Source organism: Leptonotus elevatus, chromosome 15 (genome assembly GCF_054856555.1).
Source record: "Leptonotus elevatus isolate MCC_2025b chromosome 15, RoL_Lele_1.0, whole genome shotgun sequence".
Lineage (NCBI taxonomy): Eukaryota > Metazoa > Chordata > Actinopteri > Syngnathiformes > Syngnathidae > Leptonotus > Leptonotus elevatus.
In genome coordinates this window covers 432,080-457,377 of record NC_141253.1, presented here as the reverse complement: position 1 = coordinate 457,377, position 25,298 = coordinate 432,080, and the positions used below count along the sequence as shown (strand labels likewise).

Below are 25,298 nucleotides of genomic sequence, written 5' to 3'. Positions count from 1 at the left end.
TTGAAAAGTGGTTTGAATCGGTCAGAGAATGTGAAAATGAGTTCAATAGGGTATATGCCCTGTCACCCTCCCGCCGATGAGCGGCGGCGCAGGGGCGGGGGCGCGAGTGTTGGAACTCGGCCAGCAGAAGCCGGAAACGCCGCTGATGTGTAAAACCCGGAAGTCGGAAGTCCGTGACTTCTACCCCATAAATAGAGCTGTTTCATTTGGTGCGTTTATTTCAGTCCTTTTTGAGTCGGACAGGTGCGCTAGGGGGCGCTCATGAGCCCGAGGGCAGAAAGCCGAAGAGGCGAGGAAGCGGCGAGTCACTTTTTGGTGACGACAGGCAGCGGAAACCTGCTGGATCCACGTCAGCGAGTGTCTCCGAGGAACATCCCGACTCTGTTGGCCCCCGAGTTCGTGCGGATGGCGGACGAGACCACGCGCAAGGCGGTGTCTCAGATCCCGCTGCTCAAGACGCAGGCGGGCCCACGGGAGCGCGCGCTGTGGCCGCAGCGCCTCAAGGAGGAGTACCAGGCCCTCATCCGCTTCGTGGAGAGCAACAAGGCGGCCGACAACGACTGGTTCCGCCTCGAGTCCAACGCGGACGGCACGCGCTGGACCGGCACGTGCTGGTTCGTGCACGAGATGCTGCGCTACGAGTTCCGGCTGGAGTTCGACATCCCCGTGACATACCCGGACACGGCGCCGGAAGTGGCGCTGCCGGAGCTGGACGGAAAGACGGCCAAGATGTACCGCGGCGGCAAGATCTGCCTGACCGAACACTTCGCGCCGCTGTGGGCCCGCAACTCGCCGCGCTTCGGCCTGGCCCACCTCATTGCGCTCGGGCTTGGGCCGTGGCTCGCCGTCGAGGTTCCGGACCTGATTGCCAAGGGGCTCGTGGTCCACTTCGAGCAGCGGAAGGCGCCGCTGTGACGTCACGCCCACGCGTGAGCGCTTGCGAACGTTTGCTGCACGTGACGTGCTGCCGTGCAATCGCGTTTGCCACTAAAATAACACCTGAAACGATTTCTCTGTGAAAACAAATGTCAATAAAAACATTGGGGAGAGAGACAAAAAAAAATCACCTCTTGTTAAACTATGAGCGTGGATTGTTTTTAAATACGAGAACAATTTGTTCTGTGCCATCAATTAATCTGTTCCAGCCTCCACTGGGGGGGGAAACGGTGCGAGATGCATTTTAATCAGCTGGGGGGAAAGCAATATATAAAAGTTATAAAAGTGTTGACATAATGAAATGATTTCATTTCAAATGAGCTCGGGCCTCTGGTTCGGATGCCTCCCGGACGCCTCCCTGGAGAGGTGATCCGGGCATGTCCCACCGGCGGGAGGCCCCGGGGACGAGACGTCTGTCTCTCGGCTGGCCTGGAAACGCCTTGGGGGGAGCTGGTTGAAGTGGCTGGGGAGAGGGAAGTCTGGGCTTCCCTGCTAAAAGTGCTGCCCCCGTGGCCCGACCCCGGATTAAGCGGTAGATGATGGATGGCGCTTAATATGAAACATAATAAATGATTCTTTAAAAATTCAAAGTTGAAGTAACTATATATTTGAGAATATCAACTAAAATGTTGGAAGGGCTGAACCAACAGAACAAATCCATTTAGCAACAAAAGTAGACGCACTTGATTAGATTTCAGTGCACCACAAGTTTGACTTGTTAGCTCTTTTCTTCATGACGTCACACCTCCAAATGTCAGGTGTGTGACATATGCCGTCTCTAAAGTTACATTTCAAAAGTTGATCAATCAAATCAGACGGGTCATTGAGAGACATTGCCATGTTTTGGACCTTTCTAACGCTGGGATCAATTCACAAACATGCTGGGTTTGATGCGGCAACCCGATCTGGAGACGAGCTCGAGTCCACGTTGACGCGTTGTTGCTAAAAAAACACATTTTATTGAAGAAAGAATTGAAACAAAGAATGAATGAGGTGAAACAAAGCACGTCATTCCGACACCCAAAGTTTAAAGGTTCTGTCGTAGGAGCACGTGGCGATGAGTTTGCCGTCGGGGGACACGTCCACGCCCATCACCTGACGAAGCAACGTCGAAGGCCATCAATCAGACGCTCCCTCATTAGCATGTCAGCATTTATGGCAAAAAGCACATTTTAGAAAAGGAGAAGACAAAATGTCTACCTTGCCCTCATGGCCGGCCAGCGTCTTGAGCGGCATCCAGCCGGGGTGACTCCAAACCTTGGCCATGTTGTCGTACGCGCACGTCAACAGGAAGTTGCCGTCTGTGGCTGCGTAAACACAAACGCGCGCGTTGCCGTGTAAGTCGTCCACACCACAAGTTGGCGCTACACTGCGGCTGTTCCGCACATTGGCGAATCATAACGCGTATCGGAAATAAACACGAGGTCTCAGAGTTAAGCTGGGGGGGGGACAAAAACAAAAACGGGCTCGAAAATGCAGTTTGTCAATCAGATGTCCCCACCATGATACAAAGACAAGTGTGTGTGTGTGTGTGTGTGTGTGTGTGTGTGTGTGTGTGTGTGTGTGTGTGTGTGTGTGTGTGTCGAGCATCAAGGCAAACAAGTTGTGACATTTTCATTAAGGAACAAAACGTGCTTGCTTACGTTGGAATCTGACACCTGACAACAGGTTATGGTGGGCGGGGATTGTGTAAAGGCACTTCCTGTTCCTCAGGTCCCAAACCTTGCAGGTGTTGTCTCCACTTCCTGTCGCCAGGTGGTAGCTGAGGGAGAAAACAAACGTGATCTTTATATTGCCATTTTCATAGAGTGGAAAAAAAAAATCCACATTTAAAAATCTCTTTGTAGTCATGAGGCGCCCGGTCGAGACTCATTCTGTCCGTTTGCCCGCCACATATTCCGATTCGGAAGGTTGGCAGAAAAACGCCGTGTTGAAAGATGCTAATGAATTTTGATCAAATCAAAACATGTCAGGCTTCTTTTTTTTTTATACTTAAAATGGAATGTTACCGCAAAAAAGTCGCACATTTTTCAACTTAAAATTATAAATACATTTTGTTGCAAGCAATTAAAAAAAAAAATAATAATTAAACTCTGTTGCTAAAAGAACATGGAACTTACCAAAAGCAACATTAGGATATTACCATCCGTTTCCGTTTTGCAGCAATTAGCATTAGCATATAGCTGAGCTTCATCATTATTCACAAATCTTTTTTAAACTGTGGGGAAAAGAGCTTGTTTGCAACATGGCCCCGGTTGCTCTCTTATGCTCTGCTGCCAACTGCTGGACATTTTTAGTAATAACTACCATTGCTTTAAGCAACCTCTTCAGTTCAGTATGCTCTAGCATAAAAAAACAAAAACGTAAACGTTTTTGGGAGCAATTGAGTTAATGTTTGATAATAAATGTCTAATCATCATCATTACGATTTTTAGATCATACAACTAACTTTTTTCTTTTGACTTTGTCACTGATAAGACCAAGCTCAATCTGGACAGTTTGCATGTGGAATTGCTTTGAGCACGTTTCCCAAAAACAAGATGGCGCGACGTCACGTGACCCTCGGTGCTGCCGCGTGATTGGCTGACCCGTTGGGCGAGAAGTGCACGCTGTAGAGTTCCTTCAGGTGTCCTTCCAGGAAGACCACGCATCGTCCCGTGCGAAGATCCCAAACTCGTCCGAAGGCGTCCAGTCCGCTGCCGGGGGAGACGGGCCGCACTTAACTGCAGTAAGACTTGGCACACGCGGCATGATCATACACTCGTCTCGCTTAAATCTGTTTGGCAATGCTCGGGAAGCCGAAGGACAGCACAAGAAGAAGACACATGGGAGCGTGCGCCTCAAACGGGATCAGCGTCCGGTGTGCGCTAACGTTTGGTGAAAAGTTGTGCAATTCAAATTGACACGCTTTCGCTCATCGAATGAATCCTCGTGGCGAGTTGTCAAAATGGTTGCGATCATCATTTTAGCCAGAATGGCGCAACGCTGCCAAAGTGAAATGTGTGTAGTCGGTTTCTGCAGGTAACATCAGATCTCATTTTAGACGACTTGAAACTAATTCGATTAGGCTGTCAGTTGATTGCAATCATCCACAATCAATTGCACATTAGGTGCACACGGTTATATTTATAGTCTTGTTAATGAACATAAAAGTGCACAAATATGGTTACTAAGTAAAGTTGTAGTCATTTAGGTCATTGATACAGTAATTCATCAAGTTACAGTTAGAGTGTAAAACAATGAGTCGTAGATTTGTGTCGAGGCAATTCTCTGCCACGAGGTGGCATTTGTGTTTCATGATGGACGTTGGCGACAGGAACTGTACTCTTTTCTTTTCGAATTCAGAGCAATTGCTATTTGGAACACAAAGCAACTCCGGGTCATTTTGTTCGTTATAAATCAGTGGCCACAAAATTATTAAATAGCTCAATTGTGCTATCGTGACTCCTTTGCGCCATTTTGTATGTAACAAACAAAAGTAAAACACGAACGAGTATTTCGATTTCGAATGCCTCTCAGCGTCATGTCAAACAGAATTCAAAGACTTAAAGACGGGCGTGAACCCCGACAGTCGTCTTCCGTCTTCCGTCGCGTGCGAGCGCTCACCCAGTGGCAGCCAGCGATCCATCAGGATGAAACTGAAGGTCGTGAACGCCTTTGCTGTGACCTTCTTGATGCAGAATCTCCTCCTGCACCTCCATGTCCCAAAGACGCCACGAATGATCGTAGCTGCGCAGTCGAGTTGAATGTGCGTCATTCGCTGCTTTGCAATACTTTTTATTGTAGAATCGAACTTTACGACAGAGAGACAAACAATCGGTTTACCACGTGGATCCCAGGAACCTTCCGGACGGATGCCAACACAAGCGGGAAACTCTCTCGCTGTGGTCGTCGATGCTCACCACCGGCTCGTCGCTACCACACAGAGGGGGGGGGGGGGTGTTACTTTTCCCCTTTCCCTCCTTTTGGCGCCCGCCCGCCCGCCCGCTCGCCGCCGCGTCTTCTTGTTTACCTGAGCAGGTTCCACAGCTTCACCGAGCCGTCCGCGGCACACGAGGCCAAACTGACATCCGATTGGTCCAGAGACACGCCGGCCTGCGGGCGGAAGACCACCGCGCCCACGTTGGTGTTGTGACCTGCAGAATAGACACAAAGGGGCGGAGTCTGCAACAAACATTCAACAAGTGCAAATGTGTTTTTTTCCACGCAGATTTGGAAGATAAAAGTGCTCCGAAAAACTTGAACGGAAAAGCTATTAATGCATTCCAGATGCACAAAAATAAAAATAATAATAATAATAATAATGGGTGTTTTAAATGTGAAATAAAAGCATTCAAAAAAATCTAATCAAACACAAAAACTGTTGACTTCTCCTTAATTCTATCAAGCAACAAACATGAATGGCAATAAACAGCATGTTGACGTTTATGTGAAGAGTTGCTTCCTAATTGTGTCTGCCAAACTGCTGATTGAGGTTACTTGAGGTCAGCGCCAAAGGAAAGATTTGGCTTCTTAACGTGGCCCACCTCTCAGCGTGCGAATCAGGCTGCAGTCAGGGACGGACCACAGCTTGCACAAGCCGCTCCTGTGGGGGACACGTCACACGTCACGTTAGCGTAGCATTAGCCGCTTGAGCGCGCGCCTTCGTGCAGGTGCATCACCAGGAGGCGGTTGCCAGCATTTTGGAATCAGGACTGAAGTGGCAGAAGCTGATTGGTCGATCGTCACCGATCTGACTGCAGAAGTTGTTCAGGTTCTACGGAAAAAAGAGTTGGAGTTTAGTTGATTAAAAAGACAGTGTGCAATAACATTCGAAAGATGGCGGCACCAGATTTTGCACAATGCTAGTTTCCATCTGTCGTCCCCATAAAATAAGATAACACAGCAGGTTAAAACGACATACAAACAACATACAAAGTGCCCAATAAATACTGTTGTATCATCAAATTACAAGTCTCATCAAATAAAAAAATAAATAAAAATAAAACTAATAAAAAATCCCCTCCCTCGCTGCTAAAGCTAACTTGCACTCACTCTCAGGCTCTTGTTGAGTTCCTGCTGGCGGATGGTTCTGGTCGCCTCGCAAATCTCCTTTAGGGCCCGGGCCGCCTCCAGACGCTTCATCGACCTGACGGACCCAACAACACGCGGCGCGCACACACACTGACTGTCTACGCACTTCATGTCGATCCAGTCGGTGGCCACTCACCTTGGCAGAGAGTAACGGGCCAGCCAAAGACGTGCGTCCTTGAGAGAGGCGGGACCTTCGTGGTACCATGTCTGGTGGCACTGTGATTGGTCGAGCAGAAAAGAACTAAACATGCACTTCATCCTCATTATAACAGGCGTATTTGTGTTTACGCCGAATGCCAACCTCTTCGTGGGATCGCTTCGCTCGCTCTTCGTCTCTCCGGGACTTTTTCAGGGCATCTGGACCCACCACGGACAAAATGCCACGCAGCCTGAAAAGGGGACGAGATGGAGGTCAAAGTGGACAAGAGCAAAGTTGCAGGAAGCGACCTACCTCTCACGCCGATCCGCTGGCCCCTCCCCAAACAAGGTGATTGGCTCCCCGAGCGCTCGCAGCCCCGCCTTGACCTCAGTGTCGTCCGTGGACACGGTGATCTGTCGCGCTCGCCGCCTCCTCTCAAACTCGGCGAGCGCTTCCTGTTGCCTCTCGTTCACGTGATCCTCCAACTCCAGCGTCTCGGCTGCAAAGCATCGTGAGAAATGGGTCAGTTGGCAGGCGCGGTGCGGCGGCCATCTTCAAAAAGGTGCCACCCACCAGATGAGATGTTTATGTGTCCTGCTTCGATTCCGGCCTTGACGCCATCACTTCCTGACGACAAGCTGCCAGCAATCTCCGCATTTAGACGCTCGCGCTCTTTTTCTTCCAGGCTTCCATAGAACACGCGACCTTTCTTCGGGGCCGGAGCCGAGTCCTCGTCGTCTGACATCCTGGCACCTGGTCCAGCGGGAAGTACTTCACAGTAAATGGACAACAGTTATTCTTCCAAATAACACAATTATTGTGACCTGGCACAACAAGAAGTACAACACGTTTAAACAATTAATGGAACAAAAGATAATAGAAAATATTTCACAACAAAAGTTCGAACAAAAAAAGGCCATGTTTTTTGGGGGCGTATGCGACGGATACTTTTAGTTACTGTGGAATCGCGGCAACGAGGAGCGCTTTACGACCGTGTCGACATACGACGAAATGAAGTAATTAGCTGGTAGCGAGGCCACGCTCAGTTAGTGCCGTCGGCCTATTTACTGTTGTTTATTGGATTGTTTTAGGGCTACTTTTCACACAAATATTTAGTGCAATGACTCCAGTGTAAATATAGTCAGAGTACAGCGCATTGCGTTTATGTACAAATTGGTTTACGTCGCCGCCGTAAGGAACGTAACTCAATCGTAAACTCTCGACTACTAGCTGTAATCATTTTAGAAAAACAAGTATTAGAAAAATCTATTTATAACGGACGTGAATAAGGATAACAATAAAGATATATTTTCTGAGCAATGCTAAGAAACACGACTCTACCAAATAAACATGCCGCCGCTTGTTCGCAGCTAGCGTTAGCATTAACCACATTGAGTCACTAACGAGCGTCAAAGTAGCGACAAACTTTCACATTATAAAATGTGGCATTTCTATGGGTTTGTAGCCACTAAAATAACGGAGAGCAATCTCTACAACAACTATTTAAAGCTTATCGAACTCATACCTGCACAATAGCAATTGAGCGCTGTTTGAATGAGGCTGGATGACGCACAGTGACCCGGATGCACATGACACCACTTTCCGGCTTCAAAGGTTGTACTTCCTGGACTCAGCGACGGCTTCGGAAAACGACAGTACAACATTTCAAACCACGGAACAAGTCAGAAGCCGACATAACACGTTCCTGCAAAGTCGCGACGCAACTTGAAATCAATCGGCAGGTAAATTGTTGCATGCTTGCTGGCTTCAAAGGCGGGAGCGCCCATAAAAACAATATCGCCATCTTTTTAGCATCCACTTCTTGTTGAATGCACACTACAAGCGTTAACAATGTCACGTGTGTTCGTTCAGTATGTCCAAGGTGACAAATGGACTGCTTTTTATACTATCAACCAATTACCAAGTCTTCGTATACGTTGGCTGCTGTAGATTACTCAAGTCGTCGAGTTACTAAAAGCAGTTAACGTAATGACTGCAGGAAATACTCCCAATTTCCATTTCAATTTGTTTCATTCCAGGCTCAGTTGAAACGCACCAAGTACGAATACACTACATAACTGTTAACTAAGAGTAATTAATAGTGATGGCAAAATCGGAACTGTGTTTTGGTATATATTTTATAAAATTAACTATAATCCGACCATTGCACTATATTAAAATGTCTTAAATCTGAAATAAATCCAAGCCAAGTATACTCCGTATATAAAATGACCGTATTCATCATCGCCCTACATCATAAAATGTCAAGATCTTCGGCGCTTGGTTCACTGGTCACGCACCCGCACAATGGGCCGACAACATTCTGTGATGCAGGTAACCACGGTTCGATCCCGGTACGTCAGCATCTTCTATACTGTACTTATTTTTGACAGTTTTTGTTTCCCATGATATTATTTCTCTCTCTTATGGCGTCCATTACAATCACAGTATAGGCCGATTGCCAGTTGTGCAAATTAGGTGATGTCAGACAGCCAATGTCCTTACGGGGGAGCTGGCAACATTGCTCTACTGTTTGATTGTATTTATTTTTTTACAATTGGCCACCAGGTGTCACTGTGGGGAAATGTTTCGAAAAGATCGATTCTTTTTGTGAATCAATTCTTTCAAATCATTTCCTTGTTTCAATGTTCCATTTCTGCTACCCCTAGTAATTCAACTCACGATTATTTTGATAATTGATGAACCTGGTTACTTTTTTATTTAATTAAAGCAGATAAAAAAAAAAAAAGATTTCACTCTATTTAAAATGTATCTTATTTTGTTGAAAGAGTAATAAATGTGAGAGTATTTATTTTTGAGAAGCTAAAATTCAGACGATTTGGACCAGTTCAAGAAAGTCCCTAAATGATTCAAACCATACTTGGTGGGTGCGCGACTGCGCGTGCACGTGTAGGCGTGTACTGACATTGACATTTTCAGCCTTTTTCAGTGAATGAGTCCAAGAGAAGATGCTGAGGAGGAAACCAACTCGTCTGGAGCTTAAGATTGATGACACTGACGAGTTTGAGAGCATCAAGAAAGAACTTGAGGTCACGTTTCCGCTTTATTTTATGATCTCGCTGTCATTGAGGGAATGGAAAGTATATCTATCTTTATATATTCCTTGGGTCTTGCTTTCTTTCAGGCACGGAAACGTCAACGAGACGAAGCGGAGTCGGGCGGCGGAGTGGGCGGCGACTCTGTGGGCGGCGGCGGCGACGTCATCGGAGCAGAAACTCCGCCCTCAGCTTCAACCGCCGTGTCGAGGGCGGAGCTTATCAACGAGCGAATCGGCTTCAAGCCGCAGCCCAAACCCACCACCCTGCCCACACTCTTCGGGAGTTTGCAATTTTAATACTCGATTCGTGTGTGTAACGATGTCGGAATCGTTTCATATGGGCGGGGCCTGGCAAGTGCATTTTGGAAGAATGTTTTGTTTTTAATCTCCTGGGGCTTGCATAGTTCAAAATCAAGCAGTTAATTCCACACAGTCATAACACAAAAAATGTTGTCTGGTGTTTTATTTTCATTATAAATGCATCAATTATCTTATAAAATGTTTCACCATGTGTTTATGTACAGAAAGGAACCAGCAGTGGCGCTAAAAGATAAGCTCCACCCTCTCAGGACACGTCTCATGGTTCCAAAAATAAATAACATTGTTATTGATTGTCTTAAAAAAAAAAAATCATCTTAAGATGCTGGATTTGCTGAGAAATAAAAAGTATAAATAGAAATAAAAAGTCAAACTATAATGTACATAGATAAGAATATTAGTTTGGTTGCAATTGTTACAGGATTAGACATGAAATCAATTTGCTTGCATGTGGAAATAACATACTTTAGTTTTTTTTTATAATTATTGACGCAAACGTGCACATTTCCTGTTTGACCAACAGGCTTCCTTTTTGGCTGAAGCCGAGCGAAGGCAGCTTAGCCACGCCAGCGGCCTTCAGTGGATCCGCCGCAGCGACGCGTGACGACGTCCGCGTCATTTTGAGTGTTTAAAAGCCACATGCAAAAAAAAAAGAAAAAAAAGGCCACACCTCCCGTCACTTTTTCTTGAGGGCGGCGAGGTCTCGCTGTAGTTCGACAAATTTGGGTCGCTCCTCCGGGTTGTACTGCCAACAGCGCTGCATCACCTTGTACACGTCGTCCGGGCAACGCTGAGGACACGCCATCCGGTAACCTAGCAACCACAACGTAAGCGCGTGTGGCGCGGACGCGGCGTGGGCGCGCTCACCTTTCTCCACCTGCTCACGGGCCTGCTGATTGGTCATTCCCGGGTAAGGACACACCCCCAGACTGAAGGTCTCCCACAGCAGGATGCCGTAACTCCACACGTCACTCTCGGAAGTGTAACGACCTGCAGGTGAAAGCGGTGGTGAAGTCCAAGGCGAGTATACGTCTACTTTTTTCAGCCGGCATCGAGTATCGCCACTTGTAATTCCCCGATGCGCGCGCTTCAGCCACGGCCTACCCCGCCCCTCCTCTGCCTCTCATTAGCCGCTAACCTCCTGCCTACACTGATGAGATTGGCTAACTTTTAGCATTTGAGGACTGATGAGCCAATCGCAGGCCGAGTAGCAGAAAATGTAAATGTGGCCTTTACCGTAGTTGAGCGCTTCGGGTGCGGTCCACTTGATGGGAATCTGCTTGAGACCGGACGACGAATAAACGCCGTCGTCCTCCTGACGACTCATCCCGAAATCGCTGATCTTCAACAAGCTGCTATCGCCCACCAGGCAGTTCCTGGCCGCCAGGTCCCTGACGCGCACACGCACGCACACACACACCGCGCGAGCGTGAGCAGGCGGCGGCCGCGTGGGCGTGGTCCTCGCTGCAACTCACCTGTGGATGCAGTTCTTACTCTCCAGGTACGCCATGCCGGCGGCCGCGTCCACGGCGAAGCGTAGCAGCTGCTTGGTCTTCAGCTCGTCCTTCTTCTTCCTCAGGAAGGACAGGAAGTCGCCGCCTGGCAGGCCAAACGCCGGCCGGGATCAATAAATACATTTCAAAGAAAGACGGAAAGGGACGCAGGTGCGAGGACGCGGCGCCGCCTACCGGGAACCAGCTCCATGACGATGTAGATGGGCTGCCTCTGAGTGCACACGCCGATCAGCTTGACGATGTTGGGGTGGTCGTACTGTTTCAGGATCCTCAACACATCACGGAACGCCGCCATCAAACTCACAATATGCAAAGCTGGCTGGCGCTCATTTTTATTGCTTCTTCCTTTAATCATCAGACTTCTTTTTTTTCCTTTTTTTGGGCAGGATGCGCTTTTTGTGGTTCATTTTTGTCTGTTATTTTGAAAGGCTCTTTTCTCATGAATATTCAATATGTAAATAAGCTTGACTGTATTTGGCTTGCTGTTGGCCGTCGCGGTCGACAGGTGATCAATATCAAGAGAAAATACCCAATCAATAATAATAAAAAAAATACCGCAGGCAGCGACTGAAGTATGGCGTTGGATTTCTGCTACAATTACAAGCCGGTAAGAGGATATTTTGCGTGCACCGAACGGTTTTGTCAGCCTTGTTCGCAGATTGCTGGCCGGCTGACATTTAAAGAAGAAGAAAAAAAAAACGATTGTCATTTATCTTTAAGCCTTCTAATACTTTTTCTTATTTTGATTAGGTAAGAACAACAAAAAATGCAATCATTGTCAATCCTGAGCGACGTGTCGCAACCGCCAAATGCGGACGGAATCTTAGGAACGAGTCACGATCCAACGGCGTCAAATTCAAATGTCGAACATCATCCGGGCCGCACAAGCGCTCGGCCAGCAATCGGCGGCGCTCACCTGGCTTCCGACAGGAAGCGGATCTTCAGTTCTGGAGGCAAATCTTCCTTACAGGTTTTGACGGCCACCGGCGTTTTGTCTCGCAGCAACGTCCCCTTGAACACCTCGCCAAAGTTGCCCTGGAGGAGGAGCCAGATATGTAAATCAATTACAATCATTATTCATGACAAATATCATTAGGAATTCCATCGTTTTAATTTAGTGCCGCGACCTCGTGTTCATTTGGCCAACGAAAACAAAACAAAAATAATTTTGTCAACACCGGACTGAAACTAGACTAGAATAAAACCCTCATCAATAAACAATAACTAGGACTAAAAATGTACTTGACTCCACAAAAAGTGGACTAAAATCAATGGACATTTTAGTTCATGAACAAAAATGAGACGAAAATGATCTCGTCACGTGTTAACATCCCCTTTCAAATCTGCAGCTAGCGAGTGCAACATGCACAAATACAGAAACGAGGAGGATTGACGGTGAAAGGTTCGAATCAAAAGAAGTAAATGATAGTTAGAATTTAACGTGACTCCAACGGTAGCGTTCCAACAATCATGTCAGTGCGACCGCCGGCGCTAACGAATACTAAAGCTAGCTTATAGCATGCAGCCATCGTAGCCGCTGTAATTTGTGTGTTGAAGTTGTTTCTCAAAGAAATGATTTTATTTATGCTGCAATATCGTCTTTGAATTGATCCGGTTGTCACAATTTGATTGTCCAAAGCGACAAAGGAAACGCGCTCACCTTGCCGAGCAGCTCGCCCAGCGCCACGTCCTCGTGGTTGAGGATCCACTTTTTGTCCTGCACACATGACAACACGCACACGTGACACACGGGAAAACCTCGGCGACGTCATCGGGCGGCCCGCGGGCGCTCACTTGCCTTGGCGACGGCGTTGAGCAGCACCACGCCGGACTTTTTGGTGATGAGCTGCTTGGTGGAGAAGTGATGCTCGATGAGCTGCGGGATGGTGCCGAAGCCCGTCCCCTCGAAGCGGTACTGACTCTGCCGGAAAGGAGAGAGACGGCCCGTGTCAAAGGAGCGGCGCGGGGGGCGTGCGGGCGCAGGGGGCGTGTCCTACGTACGTCGGCAAACTGGATGATGAAGTGTCGCCGCTGCTCGTCCGAGAACACCGAGAGGACGTACTCGCCCGGTTTGCCGTGGCTCTCCCTCACCAGGAAGTCGCCCTGCTGCCGAAGAAGTTCTTGGGCCTCCGTGCGAGGGATGGCGCCGTGGTACCACTCCTGCTCCGCCAGGGGGCGCTCCGACGACGGGATGACGTCAAAGAAGTGCTGCCATGCAGACCAAAAGGGAATTTGCACCACATTCTCCATTTGGCACTATTATAATCACATTTGGAGGAAGGAATGAATGAGCTGAACAGTTGAACGTTGGAATGAATGGTTTGAATCAGTCCCAAAAAATGGAAATTGAAGGTAAAAATTGGGGGGGGGGGGGGTTGAAAGGCGCCAAACGGTTGAAGATTGGAATGGCTTGAATCGCACTCGGATAAAAAGGACATAATCTCCAACTGCGTGAATTTTACTGCGCAATTGTGGTGAAAGATGCGGAACTCATTTTCTAGTTGGAATGAAATGGAATGAATTGGGATTTCTTTGTGAAAAACGTGATATCGAACGAGATTTGAAACGAGTATTTCAAGCGAGAGGAAAAAGCGGCGGCCCGGATGCTGCGGCTCACCGAGGACGACGAGCCCAACATGGCTTTCGGCGAGCGGATCATCCCCGCCAGCGAGTGTCGAAGCGTATCCAAGCGAGAGCTCTTCTCCTTGCCTTTATCCTGAAAAGGCAAGACAGGAAGGTTCCGCTCTTATTGTGAAAGGCTGCGAGCGGGCCCGGACCTCCGCCGACGGTTCTTACGGTGGAGCCGAGCGAGCGCGTGTCGTCCTCGTAGGGCAGAGCCAGCGGCGGGGGCGGGGGCGGGGGGGACGGGGCGTCCGCCATCTTGGCGTCCAACAAAGCCTTCTGGGAGCCCAGGCGGGCCTCGGAGCTGCGCAGCGATTGGACAGTTTGACGCAGCTCCAGGAGGGACAACTTCTGGCTGAGGAGGAGCACGCAGCTGAGGACAGACGGACAGAAAGACGTGAAGCGGCCAGACAAAGGACGCCGGCGGCGAGACGGAGACACTGACTCCGACTTCCTGTCTGTGTTCTGCTGGCTGCTGCTGATCTTGGCGTCCAGGTCGTCCACCAGGGCTTCTTTGGTCCTCAGGTTCTGCTGAGTCAGCGCCAACTCGTCCGTGGCCGACGACAACCTGAAACACATTTGGGCGTCAGAGCGCGGATCGGGGACGGGCGGCTTCAAACCTGCAGCGGGCCACGACCTTCCTAAGCTGATGCATGACGAAAACGACATTTTAAATACGGACAAAATACGTGCCGACCACTTGCCAATTGTTTTTCTTTTCTTTCCTTTTTTTTTAATAGTCAACTACACATACTTGCAGTTGATTCCAGGGCAGAACGACTCCAACTGCCGCCAAGCACTCGACTGGGATTTTTACATGTTGTCACATATCGGTAAACACGACCAAAACTATTTAAAATCTAATTGTATGGAACCGAATGATTTGCATTTGAAAATCATTAAAGGGATACTTGACCCATTGAGCCATTTTTAGTAGTAAAAAGTTGACATTTTGTCCAGAATTTGATAACGTCATTATTTTTCATGTTCAAAGCCAGAAAACAGGTGAGCCGTGATTGGTTGTTACCTATTTCCTCAGCAAGTTGATGTCATTTTTAGTTGACAGCAAGTGGAACATTTTGTTTTTAAAAGGTATTGGACATGAAAAATAATTAAGTTCTCAAATTAACTCTCGACAAAATGTGACCTTTTTATTGCTGAAAATGACTCAATGAGTCAAGCATCCCTTTAAGGATGGGCGAGTATGGAGCTGTTGGCCGCCCTCTTGTGGCCGTTTTGCAAACAGCAACTGCAAATGAGAAGCGTGAAAACTGCCGTTCATTTCATGCGATTTGAAGGAACAATGGGATATATAGGTCTTTGTTTCAAATGATTTGTCATTGTTTTTGTTTTTTGGGGGTGGGGGGAATCCCATCATACCCCAAGAACTGTATCATGCTCCTCGGACTGTTTTTTTTTCTTTCTTTTTTTCAACTTTTGCCACAGGAATCGCCACTTTTTGATCACGTGCCCTCACATGGCGTGAAGACTGTCGGCCGTCAGCGTGTTCCAGAGGATCTCGTTGGCCGACAGGTTGTCCGTCTCGTCCAGCAGGGACGTGTCAAACTCCACGTTGGCCTCGGGGGTCTCGGGAGACCTGTCAAACGCACGCGCAAAAAGTCAGCGGCGCACGCGGAAGGCAGACGGCGTCCGCTGTCACCGCGGCGACCTGTAGGCGTCGATAAAGTGCTGGTACTCCACCAGCGGGTCGATCTGCTGAACGGCTGCAGAAATCTCCTGATGGACTTTGACCACCTCGTCAGTCAGCAGACTGCTGATCTCGCAGTACTCTTCCAGGATGTTCTTCCTGAACACACGCAAACGTTTTTGTGCTCAAATGCAACAATTTGGACTTTAAAGTAGCACTAAGGAATTTTTCAACTTTAATCAAATATGTTCATAACGCTTCTGATGAAACATTGACTCAAAACGAGTTGAATGGTCCCGTTTGCGATGGCCTGAGGGGGTCGGTATCATTTTTTACTGGCACGACGCAACTTTGAGGGGGAACACACAAAAAACGACAAATGTGCCAACTGCTTGATGGCACGCGTCACTTCTTCCTTTCCTCATTCGTTACAAAGATGGAAGTCAATTTGAATGCCATGAGCTCGAAAACGACGCAATGCGCTTGTCCTTATGAGAAACGCGGTCTTCCTTTAGGCATAACGTTACCTACTTTGTCCATATGGCGGCGCCCAAATCACCCTAAAAACGGAAATCTTTACCATATAAAAATGTACAAAGCCATCAGCGCTCATTGGTGTCGTCCCGCCCTAAACAATGCCTGATTGGTCCGACTTATTAAAATTAAAATTAATTCATTCATTTGTTTGCTTGTTTTTTTTGGTTGATTTAGTATGAGCTCTTTTTTGTTTTTTACAATATTGTGACTTTTTTTATTTTATTTATATATATATATATATCGCCAACCCCACCACAATATTGTGATATCGTATTGTGATGTTTGGATATCATTACATCCTCATTGATAAGTAATATTTAAGTAAAGAAAATATTTCAAAGGTGTTGAATTTTGAATCGTATGCTCTCAAATTGCAGCCTTTTTGCATGACGGTCTCACGCTAAGCATTTATTTTTCTCGTGTTCCCAATTTAGCGTACAAGTTGCGTCGGGCGTCGGCGTTACTCACAGCGCGAGCGTCATGTCCTCCTGCATCCTCTGCAGGGCGTCGAGCAAGGAGGGCGCCGCGTGCCGCCGATGTTCTTCCTGTTGCGTCTGCGCCCCGCACACGGCCACCACGTACTGGTTGTGCAGGTTGTGCAGCTTGGCCGTGGCTTTGTCGTAACGCTCGTGGGCTCGCTCTGCCTCGCGGCCTGTCGCGCGCGAGAAAATAACAACGTTGGAGGGGCCCGGCCGGCCGTGACAACTTTTCAAAATGGGAGCCGAACCTTTGCTGAGGGCTTCTCGATATTTGTCCTTGGCATTGTTGGCGTCGCGGCTCAGCTGGCGATACGTGGACTTCAACTTGTCCAGGTCACTCCTGGTCACCTAGCAACAACAACCGCAAAGTCATAGTGATGATAATAATCATAACATCAACAATGGCTTTCTTGGGCAGTTGAAATCAATTGACAAACATGAAAACAAAGGAGGTTTTTTGCGCTAACAAATGTTATAAACGGCAGTTTTAGTGCGTGCGATGGCAGCAGACACCTTGTGCTTGTGGCTCTCCAGCTGCTGATGAAGACTCTGGTAGCTCTTCTTCACCTGCTGCTTGTCTCTGATGAGCGTGGCGAGGCGGTGCAGCGGACCCGAATTCAGGTCGTCGGCGTGACCTCTCATGACGCGACCCAGCGCCTCCGTCTGACGCACTACCTGCGACCACGACTGACACGCGCGGGCGCGACATCAGGACGAGGCGCGGCAGGCGGGAAGTGACGGCGAAGCCCGTGTCGGCGAAGCCCGTGTCGGCGCTCACCTTGCTGACGGTGCTGACGTAGTCGGCCGCTTCCTGTTTCTCCATCTGCTGAGTCATGCTCAGCAGCAGGGCGGCGTATTCCTTGTCGCTCTTCACGCGCAGGGTCATGAAACGCTTCACCGTCTCCAGCAGCTGACACACACGCACACGCACACACACACACCTCAGAGTTTGAACATAATTCGTTCCTGTGAAGTGCTCAAAGTCCGAATTGTTCAATCGTCAAAACATTTTTTTCTCAAAGAAAATAATGTAAATGCAATTAATCTGTTCCCAAGCCCAAAAAACAGAACATTTCTATTTTAATTTCTAGTCATGTTTTTTTGCATGTACATCCGGTACAGTATTTACCTCACCTTTTTTGTTGTGGTGTGTTGGCATCAGTGGATAAAAAATGCTACGTTGCGTTAATGGTGTATTTTACAACCTGCTGTTGTGTAAGCAGTAAACACATTGTATTTTGTTATCATTGGTTTTAAGTGTGAATTGACCCCAAACTTTGGTCATTGTTTGCATTCTATGCACCGTTTCCAACTTGGTTCTCTGCCAGTTTGCAGGGATATTTGTTAGGGTGACCAAAGGTGTCCTCTTTTATGAGTACAGACTATTTTCTTGCATCCTGATCGGGCGTCATGAACATATCCGGTTAGAAGTGCGTGACTAATAGGAGGTGAAGTACACAATGTAACTGCGACTGGTACCACAATTTCAAGGCAGGGGCAAGTAAGTAAGAATATGGTCACCCTTCATTTGTGAACATTTAGCTTGAACTTGTTTTTGTCAGAAATAGGGCTGGCAAGAAGATGGAGAACCGCAAAAGGCATACCTTTAATTCCCAATCCTGCAATTTGAGTAATCCCTCGTGGGAATTCCTCAGATCCCGACCGAAGCCCATCATGTGTCAGGCGGCTTAACGGCGAAGTCGAGAGAGGAACGTTGGCATGATCCACTGTAAGAGGAAAGACACACACGTTAAAAAAAAAATAATAATAATAATAATAAATTAACATTTCGACTTTAACTAGTTTTGAGGACATGAACACAACTTTCATTCTTGTCGATGTTAGTGTTACATTTGTGTAAAATGTTATCTAAAACAGCTAGGACACTCCGTCATACAAACTGATAAACCAAACTATATATAATAATAGCTGTAAAGGCAGGGATAAACGCATAATAGCGGCAAGTGACGTGTAAAAAGTGAGGCTAGCGTCAAGTAAGCCGCAGCCCATTCAAGTGAATGGGAAATTCAAGCTAGCATGCTAAGAGGACTTCCAGCAGACAAGCTGCCAAATCGCCGCCGCAAAGAGTGGCGAGCAAAATCGCTTAGAAGCCGAAAGTCACTCGAGCAACGAGCACCGGAGCACCGGAGCAATTTCTCCGCGTGTCCGCTCTTTTCTCGCTCGGCTCAGCCCGTTGGACGCAAGGGCAGACGAGAGAAGGCGAGTGAGGAGCCGAGGAGGGAGTGGAGTCCCTCCTGGGCGACTGGAGGGACGTTCGAGGATTAACGACGACGTCTTTTGGCTCTTTTGCGCCGCTCTAAAGCACCTGAGAGGCGGCTAGTTGGGGCGACACACTCAGTGTCCGGTCACCGCGGTCCTTGGCTTTTCCCCGTCTGCGCTCATTTCGTCCTTTGGCCAACTTTTCTTCTCCCTTTTCCACTTTCTCCCAATCCCGTTCCCCGTTGAGCTAATGGCTAAGGCTAACAGGGAGGGGCTTCCGCCGGAAACGGAAGCACGAGGGGAACTTGCGAAAACCCCATTTTGCTTTCCTTGAAAGAGCGAGCAAATAAACATATTTAAAAACAAAAATCTTATTTGAAAAATATTAGTGACGTACACTACAGATAGGATTGTACACATAATAAGAGTTTGCGCATGCGTGAAAATCAAGTTAACTGTCGTGTCCCGGAAGAGGGTAGTGAGTAACGACACGCTATGCATGTTTAAAATAGATTCAATATAAAGCATCAACTTTCCAACGGTTGAAATGGTTCAAATCAGCGCTTCCCCGTTAGACTGCATACGTTTTCAATGACAAGTTGGTAGCAGGCTACCAGCCGGCCTACCCATGATGCGCTCTTCGCTTATACACACAAATACCACTGACAAACGAACTGAAATATAATCTACAAGACTGTATGAATGCATAAGCAGAAGTCAGCGCCATTTTGGATGTGGCAAAGTGAAAGCCTCATTCGTTTTATACTCATTAACTCAACAATGACTTATGATCTTGACAGTCCTTATAACATTATTTAACAGTCATTATGCTGGTTTTGTGGCTAACACTGCTGTTAACCCCCCCTGTCCAGTGAACTCTTAACCGTAGTACGGAGACTGAACAGGCATGTTCTCTTTTCGTTGCTTTCGCACAAACTTTAGTTGAGCTTTTTCCACCAACTTACGGTGCGCTCAGAGCAAACTCCACCGCCCCCCTGTGCCAAAATGCGGCACTGCAATACGCTTTGTCAATGGTGCTGAGAAGGAGAGAGAGAGAAAAAGTGATTGGGGGGCACACAAGATCAATTGATATTTCATATTGAATATTAATGAGAACAACCTGTTCAAAATGAAAAATGTGAAAGTGCAACTGAAAATAGCTTGAAAAACCTCATTTCCAAGCCCATTTTTTGCAAACCATGAAAAGGACATGACATGAAAGATTATTTTAAAAAAAGAATCTGGGTCGAGTGGGACCTATTGTTCATTTTGTCAACATTCCACTTGTTGAGATAAAGGGGGCGTGGCTGCCCTCTACAGAGGGCGTGTCATCCAGTTGAACAGGTTTGAGCGGTCGAGCCAGCTTCAAACATGCTGAAAAAAAAAAGAAGAAGAAGAGAGCGAAAGAAACCGGCTGCAAGTTTTCCATTGTTTGGACTTTTGTCCTCAAGATACGTCAGCTTCAACAGGCAAGTAGCACTTTTCTCCTTCAATTGGCGTCTTTTTCTTTCACTCACACGCGCTGCTCAAACCTGAGGCTCGCGTTACGTTTCTTTTTCGAGCAACGGCATCCAGATTGTTCTTTACGAATTTGGAAGCAGAGACCTCCGCCAAGGCTCAAATCTGAATACAACAATTCAACGAGCTTTTGAGAATTCAATTTGACTTCCTGATTAAAAGCAATAACACGTCGTCAAATTGCCATTGATTTGCATAAGACCGGCATTTTGAAGATGATTCCAGTGATTTAAGTATCGTTTTCTTGCGATAACAATGAGAGTTGAGAATCGTTTCAAACATTTCAAACTGTCTTCATCTTTGATCGCATTTTCCAAAGGCTCATCACAGAAACTTTATGTTATTTCCTTTGAAATCATTAATTCCAGAGTTAAAATGTGTCACAATTCTTTTGATTTGTTTGTTATTACAGTAGGAATGGCTTGTATCGATACCAGGTATCGTGTCGGGCCTCATTTTACAGGACTTATTTCAATGTATCGGGTAGTTGAAGAGGCTGCCGATATCTAAAGCCCCCCCCCCAGTGTATCAGTGGTCCTTTTTTGTTTTGTGCCATTCCCTCCCCAAACACGCGGAGTCGATTCAATAATGTCTGGATTCCCGATTTGTGCTTGTGGATGAATCCAATTGACTGTAACTTTTGAGCACGTTTGCATTTTGTCCTACTGAAGCAATATTTTTGCTTACGTGCAATTTGACAGTTATTGCTGACATTTTCCCTCCCTTTTCCTGCTGGCCGCCAGCTCGCCAGGCGGCGCCATGTCGTCCAACATCCGCGTGTCGCTGGACAACCCGTACGGTCAGGTGACCATCCCTCGCGCCCACCTGCGCACGTCGGCCGACGGCGCCACGGTGATCGCCAACCCGGCGGCGCTCAACGGAAACGACCCGAACCCCTACGTGAGCCCGCCGCCATATTTGGTGAAGGAAGCGGACGAGGAGGGCGGCGGGGGGCGCTGCGCATGCTGCTACCAATGCAGGAGGAGGAAGTGATGTCAGAGCCGGCCGGACGCCGCGCGTGGCTGATTGGCCCCCGTTAAAGGAAGACGACGTCGACTGAAGACAAGTGAAATGGCCGCCGTTTTTTTTTGAGGCTGATCTGTTAGCAGCTAGCTGCAAACGGCTAACAGCTCGCCTCACACAACCGACAGACCTCCCGTTGAACTGAAACATGAAAGACTGAAGGTGCCAATTGAATGAACTTGCCAGCTGTGCTTTTCTTTTAGTGTTCAAATGTTGCTTTGATGGTTTGCAATGTCGGAATGTTTGCCAATTGTCAGCATTTTCATTAGGGCCGGACCCCTTCATCGGCCAATTGATTTTATTGGCCGATATAAACCTTTTCAAATGGAACCCCCAACCCCAGGAAATCTTTTCGCTTTTTTGGGGATGATTTTTGCCGGCTTTATTTCTCACATTAAGACATTGCAACATAAGACAAGATAATGACTTTTTTTTTGTAAATATTAGAAAATTGGCCAATTTTTGCCTCTGTTGACAAAACAAAACAGTCAAATATTCTTCCCGTTATAAAGAGCAAAAAAATGAAGTAAAAATGAAGTAATCAGCTGATTTATCGGTTTTGTGAATATAATAAAGGGACTAAAGATTTTTTTGTATCCATCAAGATGTTGAAACGTTTGTCAAACTTTGACCCAAACTGGAACAGAGCCGAGGTCAAGCGAGGATAATGAAGGTCAACAAAAGTGGAGGAGGTCAGTCGCTGTCAAGGCAACAACTAGCAAACTTGTCGAGTCATTCAACTGTTTTTCTCTTTCCAGAAATGTTTTCCCTGATCAAGTGTTTCCTCATCGTCGGTACAGAAAATGACAATATATGATTTGTATCTTCCTTCTATACATTTGACAGCTCATATGGAATTGTATTGCTTTCAATAACCTCTTCTAACACACATTATTTTATTTTGATACTGACATAAAAATGTGGGATTACGACAACGTTGCTCTTTTCGTCGCTCTTGTGTTATGATTTGGGGAACAGCACCACAGGGGGCGCTCGCGTTTCAACCGGCAGGTCGTGACACGTGCAGCAACATTTTGCTCCTGTTGCTGACGCGTCACGGCAGGCGAACCAGGAGATGACGTCAGAGCGCAACCTTTTTCTTTTCTGGTGTGGCATCAATATGCTTCCATTAAAATAGAATGGATTTTCACACAAACACGCACCAAAAATAACTAAATAATAGTAGAATTAATTTTCTTAAAAAAGACAATACACATTATTAATCATATATTATTTAAAAAAAAATTCAATTAAATTTGACTTACTAAGAAAACAATCTAAATTGTCGTGATTTGTATTCTTTTTTTGTGAAAAGAGAATAGTTAAAAGCAAAACCGGACCTTTTTCAATTTAGATTTAAAAAAATTATGAAATAAATTTAAATAAAATACAAAACCACATTTAAATTAAGAAAGAAATGACAACATCTTAAAATACATTTTGACATCACTTATTATTTTGAAGTATTTAAAAAATTTGCAAAAACTAAACAAGAGCTCAAACATCGACGTTGTTGAATGTTACAAAATGTCAATCTTTTTGGGGGTGACATGAAGTTGAAAAATGATCACGATCACGTGACACTCAAATAAGGCGTCCATTCACAAGTGACGCGTGGAGTCCCGTTGCTAGGCAACCGCTGTTCACTGCTGCAACCTGATCAGCGGCAGCCAATAGAAAAAGAGCTCTTGAATATTTCATCCAAATGCAACAAAAGTGCCGTGAAGGTGAGCAGGAAGTGACGCTGAAGACGACGGCGGCGACAACCAGCGAGTCAGACGCCGCCGAGGGATAGAGAAGATCAAAGTCCAAAACAGACAGGATGTGACATCATCAGGTGTGTTTTCCGAAAGTCAGCCTCTAAAAGGCTTTTTGGTTTTGTGTGATGTTTTTTTGCCAGGGAGCTTTGAATCATTTGTTCATTCAGCTCAGTGCTGCCCTGGCATGTTGTGGCTTAACACGGAACTACACCTGCTGTTGGGATTGGCTCGCGCATTGCCAAAAGGCTTCATGGCGAACGATCATCTTGGCTCGGCCCTGCAAATAAGCTCAACTTGTGCGTTTAGATGAAAATGTCCAACGAAGCGGGAGAGGCGCACGGCGGCGCGGCGGCCCTGCGCTGCATCGTGTGCTTCGGCCGCTACGATCTGGCCGCCCGGTTGCCGCGGCGACTGCACTGCGGCCACACCTTCTGCCAGGCGTGCGTCAAGCGACTGGACGCCGTCATCAATGAGCAGGTGACATTTTCTCGGCGGATAGCCCCTCCCACAAGCCAGCGCCACTTTATTTGCAACGGTGGAAACATTGCAGCAAAAATTCGTCCCATTCGAGCCAACAAATAAGCGAAGGAACGCAAAGGTGATTATTTTCCTTCATGACAGTAAAAAAAATAATGAAAATTTAAATCTTATTTTTGTTGAAATTATTTAAAAAATCCCACGACACGCCGCCACGGCAACACTTCAAAATAAAAGTCTCACCAAGTTGGGAACGGTACTTTACAAAAGTAATTATAGTTACTCATTACTTGCTTAAAAAAGTAACTGTTGGTAATTAAATTACTTCATTATAAAAGTAACTCATTACCAGGCAAAGCAACTATTTTCACTACTTAAATGTTTTTTTATATCAAATAATTTGGATTAAATTTTTTAAAATATTATTATTATTTTTATTATCATTATTATTTTATACAAGGAATTGAAATTATGTCTAGGCTTTATAGGGTGCTTTCCTTTGTTTTTGTGAATATTTATGTCACACAAATGCCTTTACATATTATATAATATTATTATTATTATTCATTAAAATTTCACTTTTCATCAATTTTGCGAATAATAATAATAATAATAATTATTATTATATAATAATTATTATTAATATTCATTAAATTTGGAGTGGTGATGAATGTTCTACCACTGACAATTACGACAGCAATCATAATAAAAATAAAAATGAAATAAATACTGGATATATGGAGATTTGAGGCACATATGTCTCTCCAGGATTTCACGGGCATTTTTTGTATATAATAAAATAAAATATAAAGTATAGTAAGTATAAAGTATAAAATAATCAAGATATAAAATAAATCGCCAGTGCTATGAAATGCTATCATGGCCAAAATCGTTGCCATAACTACTACTCCATTTTTCGGTAAATCTCTACTGTTGTTTTGATGAATGTCACTCTTGTCAAAGTTGTCTTTGCTAACTAAAATGCTAAGCCTTAAGGAAGGAAGGACGACGCGTCCGTCACGTCGTGACACGCTTCCCGCGGCACCTCCAAAATAAAAGTCAATATACATTCAGCTGTCAAGACACTTTCATTGTGACGAGGTCCGACAACAACAGTGCCTCCAACTGTGCGCAACTTGACGTTTTCAGAGCCAGTCACCGCACAACTTCTTGTAAGCTAACAAGCTAACTTCGAGCCTTGTAACGCAACGCATTTCACATGCAGTAACAATAACGGCGTTTCGAAAATGGGGAGAAGAATGAGTTGGATTGGTCCGAAAAAATAAATACACCCAGAGTTACCTAACGCCGTTAGTTTAAACGCCGTTATTCGCAACTCTGCCAATCAATCACGACATAATACGTGTTCAGTTTTTAGCCAGCGTCGCACGTCACTGGACTGGACTGGACGTCAACCAACCTTCACATTTGCTCTCCGCCAGGTGTGGATCCCGTGTCCTCAATGCCGCCAGAACACGCCCCGGCCACGCGGGGGCGCCGCCGCGCTCGACCTGGACCTGGCCTGCTTCCTGGCCCTCAAGACGCACGCCGGCTCGGCCCCTCGCCTTGCCGAGGCGGCGGCGAGCGGCGAGATGGCGGCGGCCGACAAGATGGCGGCGGCCGACGGCGGGAAGAGCACGTGGGCGGCGGGCAAGGAGGTCGCCGGCGCAGACGCGTGGTCGCACGGGGGCCTTGCTGAGCCGCGCTTTCATCGCCACGGCAACTGTTGCAAGCCCCTCTCCTATTGGTTGTGCTGCTGCTGCTGCTGCTGTCCGAGGCGGAGCTAAAATAAGGGGCGGGGTCTAATCATATCCTCTTTCAGATCGATGTGATCTGTCATGGTTCTTAGACTTGGATTTCTCGCATGAACCATTTTTTCACCTATAAAAATATAAATATTGAATAAAAGTGTCAAAACAATCGCAACTACTGTGCTCAATAGACCACGGGCGTCCATCTTGATTGTTGAAAATGCA

The 25,298-nt window shown here is 46.6% G+C and overlaps 6 protein-coding genes across 9 annotated transcripts; 4 read left to right on the top strand and 2 right to left on the bottom strand.

Moving 5' to 3' along the window:
• Window positions 1-151: 151 nt before the first annotated feature.
• On the top strand, window positions 152-1,081 carry ufc1 (ubiquitin-fold modifier conjugating enzyme 1). The gene has a single exon (XM_086097272.1). It carries the CDS (start codon window positions 262-264, stop codon window positions 913-915), a length of 654 nt encoding a protein of 217 aa, XP_085953398.1. The 5' UTR covers window positions 152-261; the 3' UTR covers window positions 916-1,081.
• A 446-nt stretch (window positions 1,082-1,527) lies between these two features.
• prpf4 (pre-mRNA splicing tri-snRNP complex factor PRPF4) lies at window positions 1,528-7,796 on the bottom strand. Its single transcript, XM_086097271.1, has 15 exons — window positions 7,674-7,796; window positions 6,722-6,919; window positions 6,461-6,647; window positions 6,311-6,398; window positions 6,146-6,225; window positions 5,971-6,064; window positions 5,598-5,692; window positions 5,463-5,521; window positions 4,949-5,072; window positions 4,762-4,851; window positions 4,543-4,665; window positions 3,525-3,632; window positions 2,580-2,698; window positions 2,137-2,243; window positions 1,528-2,031 (listed from the first exon to the last, which is right to left on the bottom strand). Exons 2-15 carry the CDS (start codon window positions 6,891-6,893, stop codon window positions 1,945-1,947), a joined length of 1,533 nt encoding a protein of 510 aa, XP_085953397.1. The 5' UTR covers window positions 6,894-6,919; window positions 7,674-7,796; the 3' UTR covers window positions 1,528-1,944.
• On the top strand, window positions 7,735-11,601 carry cdc26 (cell division cycle 26 homolog). Of its 2 annotated transcripts, none has more exons than XM_086097275.1 (3): window positions 7,735-7,890; window positions 9,099-9,198; window positions 9,294-11,601. In XM_086097275.1, exons 2-3 carry the CDS (start codon window positions 9,118-9,120, stop codon window positions 9,501-9,503), a joined length of 291 nt encoding a protein of 96 aa, XP_085953401.1. In that variant the 5' UTR covers window positions 7,735-7,890; window positions 9,099-9,117; the 3' UTR covers window positions 9,504-11,601. The 2 variants fall into 2 exon arrangements, with proteins under 2 accessions (XP_085953401.1, XP_085953400.1); XM_086097274.1 differs by having other exon boundaries at window positions 7,742-7,890; window positions 9,089-9,198.
• Window positions 9,655-25,003, bottom strand: fer (fer (fps/fes related) tyrosine kinase). Of its 2 annotated transcripts, none has more exons than XM_086097267.1 (20): window positions 24,743-25,003; window positions 17,929-18,051; window positions 17,103-17,234; window positions 16,838-17,011; window positions 16,573-16,672; window positions 16,314-16,497; window positions 15,330-15,467; window positions 15,138-15,257; window positions 14,106-14,228; window positions 13,835-14,033; window positions 13,656-13,754; window positions 13,040-13,246; window positions 12,837-12,959; window positions 12,699-12,755; window positions 11,955-12,073; window positions 11,213-11,307; window positions 11,000-11,123; window positions 10,761-10,915; window positions 10,392-10,514; window positions 9,655-10,337 (listed from the first exon to the last, which is right to left on the bottom strand). In XM_086097267.1, exons 2-20 carry the CDS (start codon window positions 17,998-18,000, stop codon window positions 10,201-10,203), a joined length of 2,481 nt encoding a protein of 826 aa, XP_085953393.1. In that variant the 5' UTR covers window positions 18,001-18,051; window positions 24,743-25,003; the 3' UTR covers window positions 9,655-10,200. The 2 variants fall into 2 exon arrangements, with proteins under 2 accessions (XP_085953393.1, XP_085953391.1); XM_086097265.1 differs by lacking the exon at window positions 24,743-25,003 and adding an exon at window positions 18,651-18,824.
• LOC147161363 (uncharacterized) lies at window positions 19,869-22,020 on the top strand. The gene is made up of 2 exons (XM_086096970.1): window positions 19,869-20,013; window positions 20,806-22,020. Exons 1-2 carry the CDS (start codon window positions 19,916-19,918, stop codon window positions 21,053-21,055), a joined length of 348 nt encoding a protein of 115 aa, XP_085953096.1. The 5' UTR covers window positions 19,869-19,915; the 3' UTR covers window positions 21,056-22,020.
• Window positions 23,152-25,193, top strand: rnf224 (ring finger protein 224). Of its 2 annotated transcripts, none has more exons than XM_086097273.1 (2): window positions 23,152-23,322; window positions 24,765-25,193. In XM_086097273.1, the coding sequence occupies exons 1-2, from the start codon at window positions 23,152-23,154 to the stop codon at window positions 25,107-25,109; spliced, it is 516 nt and encodes a 171-aa protein (XP_085953399.1). In that variant the 3' UTR covers window positions 25,110-25,193. The 2 variants fall into 2 exon arrangements, 1 of the variants encoding a protein (XP_085953399.1); XR_015097292.1 differs by lacking the exon at window positions 23,152-23,322 and adding an exon at window positions 24,409-24,494 and having other exon boundaries at window positions 24,765-24,907.
• Window positions 25,194-25,298: the final 105 nt, after the last annotated feature.

What these genes read in the sequence shown, in the direction of transcription:
- cdc26 (XM_086097275.1), top strand. Translation starts at nt 9,118, where the DNA reads ATGCTGAGGAGGAAACCAACTCGTCTGGAGCTTAAGATTGATGACACT. An exon ending in GCATCAAGAAAGAACTTGAG is followed by an intron (nt 9,199 to 9,293) that starts GTCACGTTTCCG and finishes GCTTTCTTTCAG; the next exon opens with GCACGGAAACGTCAACGAGA.
- fer (XM_086097267.1), bottom strand. Translation starts at nt 18,000, where the DNA reads ATGATGGGCTTCGGTCGGGATCTGAGGAATTCCCACGAGGGATTACTC. An exon ending in TGTTGGGCTCGTCGTCCTCG is followed by an intron (nt 13,247 to 13,655) that starts GTGAGCCGCAGC and finishes TCTGCATGGCAG; the next exon opens with CACTTCTTTGACGTCATCCC. An exon ending in AGTAAGAACTGCATCCACAG is followed by an intron (nt 10,916 to 10,999) that starts GTGAGTTGCAGC and finishes TGTGCGCGTCAG; the next exon opens with GGACCTGGCGGCCAGGAACT.
- rnf224 (XM_086097273.1), top strand. Translation starts at nt 23,152, where the DNA reads ATGAAAATGTCCAACGAAGCGGGAGAGGCGCACGGCGGCGCGGCGGCC. An exon ending in ACGCCGTCATCAATGAGCAG is followed by an intron (nt 23,323 to 24,764) that starts GTGACATTTTCT and finishes GCTCTCCGCCAG; the next exon opens with GTGTGGATCCCGTGTCCTCA.
- ufc1 (XM_086097272.1), top strand. Translation starts at nt 262, where the DNA reads ATGAGCCCGAGGGCAGAAAGCCGAAGAGGCGAGGAAGCGGCGAGTCAC.
- prpf4 (XM_086097271.1), bottom strand. Translation starts at nt 6,893, where the DNA reads ATGTCAGACGACGAGGACTCGGCTCCGGCCCCGAAGAAAGGTCGCGTG. An exon ending in AAGCTGTGGAACCTGCTCAG is followed by an intron (nt 4,852 to 4,948) that starts GTAAACAAGAAG and finishes TCTGTGTGGTAG; the next exon opens with CGACGAGCCGGTGGTGAGCA. An exon ending in GTCAGGTGTCAGATTCCAAC is followed by an intron (nt 2,244 to 2,579) that starts GTAAGCAAGCAC and finishes GTGTTTACGCAG; the next exon opens with CCACAGACGGCAACTTCCTG.
- LOC147161363 (XM_086096970.1), top strand. Translation starts at nt 19,916, where the DNA reads ATGCTGAAAAAAAAAAGAAGAAGAAGAGAGCGAAAGAAACCGGCTGCA. An exon ending in AGATACGTCAGCTTCAACAG is followed by an intron (nt 20,014 to 20,805) that starts GCAAGTAGCACT and finishes GCTGGCCGCCAG; the next exon opens with CTCGCCAGGCGGCGCCATGT.